Here is a 7,621-nt window from a genome sequence, read left to right on the forward strand (position 1 = left end):
AGATTAATATATTTGCTTTCCTTAACATTTGAATTAACAGTAACTTAAACACTTTGCAGTTTGAATGATGTCCTGATAAACAAAATGACGGAGTATGTTTTTATGTTTCCACTGTTCGATCGCGCCCGCGCCTCTCACACACACACACACGCGCGCGCGCGCGTTTGCACACAAATATAAGTAAACACTTTGCGACTTTAAACACACGCGACTTTTCGATCTCGATCGCGCCCGCGCCTCTCTCTCTCTCGACTCACACACACACACAACGCATTGCAATCTTTACATTGCAGCCGGAGCTAAAGCGGAGCTACAGATTAGGTGTCCCTAAAGAACCCGCGTATCTAACAGTAGTTCCACATTACTTTGCACGCGAGTTTTATTTATTTTTATAGCGTGTATTCTCCGTGGAAATTTATACACCGAACCGTGACGCCTGTTCCGTTTCGGTTCAATACGAAAACATGTACCGTTCCACCCCTAGTCTACAGTGAAATACAGTCACACATTCCACTACTGTTTGGCCAGCATTTTAACCGTGTTTAATCCAGCTACTAGCTAACAGAATGTTAAAGTTAACTGCTGACTAGTGTCAAGTGCAGCGAAGCGATGTTTCTGTTATTCTAACGTCCGTTTTCAGAGCATCCAAGAGAAGCACAGGCATAACAGTAGCACTGATATGAAGCACAGAAATGCGCGTTGATATTCGGTCCGGTAAATAACGGTCGTTAAGACGCCAGTGCCGTATTAGCACTGGGTTTGTCTGTAGCTACCCAACCCTAGCAAAGCAAAGCCAGTCCTTCACTAGCATATAGTTGGTCTCTTTTTTTATTACTTATTTCTCTGCATTGAGTGACAACCCTCTCAAATATAAGACACACAAACAGAACAAATAAAAGTCTCAGATTCACTGTCTGTAAATTCTTGCTTACTTATTGTGACATGATCGCAACCCTTCTGCTGTGCTAATGCAACCTCAACTACGCTATCAATTTCAAAGTAGCCGAACGTCATGTCGCCTATTCATGTTTTTTCTCTAAGTTGGCAGTAACATATCAAAAGTTTTTAATTAAATATAAATGAGTTTTCTCCAAGGAACTTAGCTCCTTCCTTAAGCACTGGATGAGGTCTGCTCACTCTGCTGGAGAATGACTCTAGGCGCAGCGTGCGTCGAACGCGTGTTCAACAACAACAACAACACTAGGCTGCCCACAGATGCGCCTGCCTAATAATCGGCTTGATACACTTGGATATTGGCCGATGCCGATTATGTTAAAAATGCAAAAAATCGGCCGATCAATCGGCCGACCGATGAATCGGTCGACCTCTAAGCCAGAGATTGTCTTATATTAGGGAGATGAGAGGGCTCTCTTACCACTGGAGAAAGTGTAATGGCTAACTTGGATCACATGATTCCGTTAGCATAACCTTTTTAGGCTAAAGGTTGCAGGCTTGTCATCTAGTGGCTTTGGCACAGCTGTATGTGTTACTAAGCGTGACGGTAAAGATGGATAGATTAAACTATAATTGATAGCTGTCAAATTATATTACAGTGTTTCCCATACATTGGTTCACAATATCAACACTGCCCGGCACAAATAGATTTTCCAAAAGCCTTTGACATCGCTGAATAAACACGAGCACTGCATGTTTCAAAGTCAAAACTCGGCACTGGTGTTTTTATATAAATGTATCTTTGAAGAGAACTGTCTTTAGAACTGTTATTTTTATTTCACGAGTTCACACTTACATACAATTAGAGGGAGTAAAGTTTAATGTGTATTTGGCGTGCTGTCTGGGGGGAGGGCTCCGAGCTCAGAGATCGGCCTGAACCCAGAGTACTCCCCGCCCGTATGTAAGTGGTTAGGACCAGAAGTGTGGAGAAGGGGTGGTGGGGGGATGCTGCTAAACTGTCAACGAATTGAGGTAAGACTGCTGAGTATATATATACCTCTTATCGTTGATTGCTGAGTGCTCTCCACTCGTGTTAATCCTCCCGATCTTTGTTAATAAAACATAATTTAATCTTTCAATCTTGAAATACTTTCAATCTACTGCAGTATTTCCTATCTCAATCAGTAGAAAATGTGGTTAACACCCAGTCATGTAAAAAAAAAAAAAAAAAAAAAAAAGTCATATACAGTGAAACCGTATAATTTAGAAAAATACTGTGATATCAATTTTTGGTGATACCGCCGAGCACTACTAGATTTTTCTAATTTCATAAACTTTTCTGACCTGGGGCCTCATTTATAAACGTTGCGTAGGCACAAAAGAAGGCGTACGCCGCTCTCTGCGCAATAATTGGTATTTATAAAAAGCAAACTTGACGGGAAAATGTGCGGTCCTTCACGCACACTCTGACCCAGGCGTACGCACAAAAACGGGTGAAATGAGAAATGGCGACACCGTCGGCAGATGGAAGAAACACGTGAAAGTGTGTGAAACTGTAGACCGTTGTGTAAAAGAAATGGCAATACTGCCTCTCATAAATAACATGAAGATTTCACAAAGCAAGTCTTACAATTAACAGCCTACATGAACACCCGTTTGATCGATCTGCAGTGTAAAACAAACAAAATCAAACTAAGATTACAACAGAAATGCAAATTAACACATATTTGCAAAAAGAAATGTGAAATATGTTCTGCAATAATATTGGCATGTTATGCAATTCATCCTCATAACACATCTGTAGCTTGTCAGATGCAATCAAATGGATGGTAATTAAATGCCATGATGCCATCACAGTGCGTAATGACGTGAGTGAAGTTACATTTCTTGGTTTTCCTCTCTGTGTTTGCCATGATTTCGCAATCGATGAATATTAACTTGTGGGCGTTTCACGGACTATTTATGGGCAACAATGGGCGTGACATGAAGCCGCAAAAGCTGCGCTACATTTAGAATTGATTGTGATTTATTAAGGGAAAACTGCGTAGGATGTGCGTGCGCACGGTTTTATAAAAGCCGAATATTTCTGTGCGTACGCACGTCCTATGTTTCATCCGTACGCCACTTATGACGCAAATCCTACGCAAAGTTTTATAAATGAGGCCCCTGGTCTGTTTCATTTAACAATGTTTTTTCCTATTGTGCATTGTGTAATAGATGTGTGACGGGTACGTTAAGCCACACCCAATGTTTTGTACGTGAGTGGTCCGTAGTTGCTGAAGTACTCAGTAAAATAAGTGAACATGCAAAGCGTGTCTGTCGTTCTTCTTCCAGAGTCAGCCTCCTATCAAAATATATTACACATTGTGTGGTAAAGTTTTGTATTTTCAATATTTATGTACCCCTGTGTGTGTATGTGTGTGTGTGTACTTAACTATATGTTGGGGACAAAAACCTGACATAATTTCCAAAATCCTCCCTTGTCCTTGGATGTCCTCATTTGTAAATTAAGTATAAAAATAAAGTAGCCTAATTAAAGGTTGTTGCTTTTTTAAATGTAAAAATGCAGTACGTTGTGTGTGATGTGTGATTTGTGGGGTAGGGTTAGTGTGAGGGGATGGAATATACAGTTTGTACAGTATAAAAACCATTACGCCTATGGAATATCCCCATTAAGATAACTAAGTAAACGTGTGTGTGTGCGCACGTGTGTGTGCGTGTGTGTATCTAGTTTTCCCTACATGGGGACCAAATGTCCTCATAATGATAGTAATACCAAAAAATATTTGTTTGGTCCCAATGTGGTAAACAGCTTATAAATCATAATAAATTAAGTGTTTACAGATAACATAGACTCAGATAACATTGAACAAACGTTATATTAACGTTACAGGAAGAACGTTTGCATAACTTTGAGAGAACGTTAGTTATGAGAACGTTTCCTGTTAGCTGAGATACAGTGATGTGAACTACTCAACTTTTTTTATGGAATTTCGCTATTTGTAATTGAAAATATGCTATAATTTGCATGATCCACGTTATTCATAAATGAATGTGACGAGACAAGAAACGTGTTTTTAACATATTAGACATACCAGTACAAATAAGAGTGAATATACGTTAGGCTACAAAACATGATTACGGCCTTGTTCTCAGCCCAATATGTTTTGCTCTTACTTGTTTCTCGTTACATCTTTTTATTTAGTTTTAATGTTTTCAGATAACAGCACAACAAGTTACAATCAGAAATACAATCTGTGTACGTTTATCCATTTTCATGAGTAGGCTATTACAGTTAGCCTACCACCGTGAAGTAGCAGTTAGCTAACAATTAGCTTAAACTTGTTTGAGTTCGACATATTTACACGCAAAGCTCTATCTATAGGTAGATTTTATTGATAATGCTATTGATATTATAGCTATAAAACGTTTTAACAAACTTACCATGAGATTTGAGGCCATTTCAGATCTTGAATTCTCTGACATGGCGTCTGTTTGTCTGAATAGACAACTTTCGGTTTCACTCTCTGAGACACACATGTGTTGATTGGGTGACTGGCGAATTCCGCGTCATCAACATCAAGCCCCGCCCAAACTGACTTCTTCTTCTTCTTTCGGAGTTTTATGGCGGTTGGCAAACCAGCTAAATGGTGCATTTGCCCAAACTGACTGAACGTAATTCAGTGCTTAAAGCAATTTCTTCCGGTCTAAGTCAACTTGTTAAAATGTCATCTAACCTTTAGTAAGAGTGTCACCAAAGAACCTGATTTGATCTTAGATGGTATAAATATACTTGGTAAGAAATGTAATAATAAGCATATTCGACACATTTTTCAGAGTAAAAAATATAATGTTGCTTAAGGCAAATTTTATTGGGCCTCTTTTATTGAACTTATGGACTGGAAGGAAGCCTGGTTGTTACCTCATAAGTATTGTATTTCAAATAAGACTAAGGAAGTTCATTTTAAGATCTTACATAAAATATATCCAGTGAATGATACTGTTGCAAAATATATGGATGTTGACAGTTCTTGCTCATTTTGTGGGAATAAGGATGAAACACTGATCCATTTATTTTTCCAATGTGAAAAAACTTCTGGAATAGGTTATCTTCATATTGGCAAGCACCTTGATTCTTCCAAATCCTTTAAATTAAAGGATATAATCTGTTATTATAAAGAAGATAAAGCTAGTATTTCAATTAATTACATTGTCATTTTTTTTATTTTGTTTGGAAAAAATTTTATTCACAAGCAAAAATTCTTTAAATCGCAGCCTACTTTTCCACATTTCTTAATTGAAATTGATACATTTCTGAAGTCTCTAAGGTTGATTAAAAACAAGAAAAGTGACAGATTCCTGAAATATTATGATGATATTTTTGACAATACCACTGATGCATAATGTTTCCTCTGTGTATGTCTTTTTTTATTTCTTTTTTTACGTAAAGCTTTACATATACTTGATATAATTTAATTCCTGTAGAAGTTATGTTTGTTCTGTACTTTATATCTGCTTGTTATCTGATATATATAGTCAATAAAAAAAATAAAAAAAATGACTGAACGTGATGACGCTGAGCTGTGCTCTCTACGTACTCTACTGCAACTGCACTGAACTAGAGACTAGAAGTGCCACTTAAAATAAAATAAAGAAGTGAGTACTTATTCATTTCAAAAAGTAAAAATATAAATGAATAAATCGCTTTTTAACTGATAGATGGATTGGGTTAATTAGGGTGATGTGGGACACCTAAGCTTTAATATGTAGCTATTTCTTACTACACCACAAGTAGTAGGTCTATGTAAATATCGCCATATTATAGCTAGATTGTAAAGTGTTTTTCATATCATTGAGGAGATCATTACAAATGATCAATATTTCAAATTGTGACCTTTTGATCTATCTGTAACCTTTGGCTTAAAGTGTTAAGAAAGCCAGACTACAGGTAATAGGTTATTTCACCACCCAGGATAATAAAATATAAATTCCCCAAATGTGTTTACAATGATATGAAGGACCCTGCTGGCTCGAATTGGATTAAAAGGCAGAGACGTGTCTTCCAAACAATACAAGTTTTAAGTTGATTTCACAAACATAATATTATTCCACTAAAAGCTTTCTAGAGAGAATGGAAAGGTGTAGCACCAAACACTCGTCCCAAACAGAATATTGAACAAACTTCTTGTGGTGCGTAGATCAAAAAAAAAAAAAGATCCACACACAAAAATTGGCCAAAAAGCTCCAAGATTTTATTGTCCAGAGCCCACAAATAAAGTGCAAAAAGTACAAGGTGCGTTTGCACTCAATAAAGCTAAAAGTAAAAGCCTAAACTAAAAGCTTTCTAAAAGTGTACCCTTGACAGTTTACCAATTAAATACCCAGTTAATGAGACACTATAATAAATTAATACATCCAACATTAACAGAAAGGACAAACTCACACATCAAATCAGTGCATAAACACTCTTAAACCAAGTGACAACCCTAAAAAAAGGAAACAATAAAAAAAGGCAAATAAACTCCCCTTTCTGTCAAGCTTCAGTATCACAGCTCATCAGACATTAACATGTGGATATATATTTATATGTATATACCTGTGGATGTATTTACACCAGCAAAGAGACTTAACATAAAACATTGCTAGGCTGTAGAGTGGTCACTTATGGTTGATGTATCAATGTAAAAACGTATACAAAATGATCATAAAATAAAACACAGAGGTAGAATCTGTGTAATTCGGCCTTTATTTATCTTCAAGATGAGCCTGGTATCTCAGATGTTGATTTTCATCCACATATTTTCTAATGTACCAACAGGAGATCCTCGCTTTCATATTTTCTTCAACAATGAAATCCAGAGCAGCCTGAAGAAGAACAGAAGTAGATGATTGAGTTACAGGAAACAGCAGAAGAGTGAGGGAGTTTAAAGCGGTTTGACCTTCGCCAGGTGTGCAGCAACACCTTTACCCCTGTGAGATTGAGGGACCTCAGTAGACATCAACTCCACCAGCTGATCATGTGTGATAGTGTACTTCAGTACTGCACTACTCGCTGCTCCTGCTCACACCACAGACACACAGGGGGATGTTGTTATCAGTGATGCAGGCTCATAACCTAGAGTGCTGCCTATCTAGTGGACATCAGCGCGACTGAATCTGCTGTTTTGATGCTCACTAGGTTTGAGACAGAATCAATAACGTTATTTTCTCTTACCGTCGCAGTCGAGAGTGATTGTGAAGCGCTGATTCTGTCTGTCGTGAATCACACACAGATTCGAGGCGTCAGTACATGATCCACAACATGTGTGTTTGCGGAGTCGTTGACTGATCTTATATCCTCGAGTGAACCGAAACATGCAATTTACAGACAGTAAGTGTCTTGAAAATAGGTCTAATAGGTTAGACAAACTTAGTCCCGGTCACGTTGGAAGAAGTTACCGAGCTGTGGACTATTTTCAGGCGCAGCGTCATATCATTACGCCTGCTGCACCCATGTTACGGCCGCACAGTTCCTTGATTATTACGCAGGAATGAGAGTAGTTCCTAGCCATATAGGCTTAGAAAATCGCAACTTTTCATTTTCCGTCGATCTTAGTACACGGTTTAACTACAGAAGAGTCAAGTTTTAAATAGGAAAAATATTGAAACTCTTCGGTCATTTTGAAAGAAATGCTACTGGACTCATCAGAATCAATGATCTGTGCTAAGCTATGCTAAAAGTGGTAAC

General features: G+C 37.8%; 2 protein-coding genes and 1 long non-coding RNA gene across 9 annotated transcripts in view; 1 reads left to right on the top strand and 2 right to left on the bottom strand.

The window, feature by feature from the left end:
* The window catches only part of LOC311294988 (uncharacterized protein), a 42,682-nt gene extending 38,259 nt beyond the window's left edge, over nucleotides 1-4,423 (bottom strand). For all 4 annotated transcript variants that reach the window (XM_084416150.1, XM_084416149.1, XM_084416148.1 and 1 more), the window contains exon 1: nucleotides 4,339-4,423. The gene's annotated coding sequence lies outside the window, so the exon portion shown is untranslated. The remainder of the gene's footprint in view (nucleotides 1-4,338) is intronic.
* The window catches only part of LOC311296478, a 152,141-nt gene that overhangs the window by 36,823 nt on the left and 107,697 nt on the right, over nucleotides 1-7,621 (top strand). The window lies entirely within an intron of this gene.
* Nucleotides 5,765-7,382, bottom strand: LOC311296427 (protein NATD1-like). Its single transcript, XM_084418176.1, has 3 exons — nucleotides 7,109-7,382; nucleotides 6,834-6,952; nucleotides 5,765-6,759 (listed from the first exon to the last, which is right to left on the bottom strand). Exons 1-3 carry the CDS (start codon nucleotides 7,248-7,250, stop codon nucleotides 6,640-6,642), a joined length of 381 nt encoding a protein of 126 aa, XP_084274302.1. The 5' UTR covers nucleotides 7,251-7,382; the 3' UTR covers nucleotides 5,765-6,639.

The sequence above is a fragment of the Rutilus rutilus genome, assembly GCF_951802725.1.
Source record: "Rutilus rutilus genome assembly, chromosome: 1".
Classification (NCBI taxonomy): domain Eukaryota; kingdom Metazoa; phylum Chordata; class Actinopteri; order Cypriniformes; family Leuciscidae; genus Rutilus; species Rutilus rutilus.

Bases quoted from the DNA above. Each gene is read 5' to 3' on its own strand.
- LOC311296427 (XM_084418176.1), bottom strand. From the start codon at position 7,250: ATGTTTCGGTTCACTCGAGGATATAAGATCAGTCAACGACTCCGCAAA. The intron at 6,953-7,108 runs GTAAGAGAAAAT...TGGTGTGAGCAG, and splicing joins AATCACTCTCGACTGCGACG to GAGCAGCGAGTAGTGCAGTA. The intron at 6,760-6,833 runs GTCAAACCGCTT...GTTCTTCTTCAG, and splicing joins TTGCTGCACACCTGGCGAAG to GCTGCTCTGGATTTCATTGT.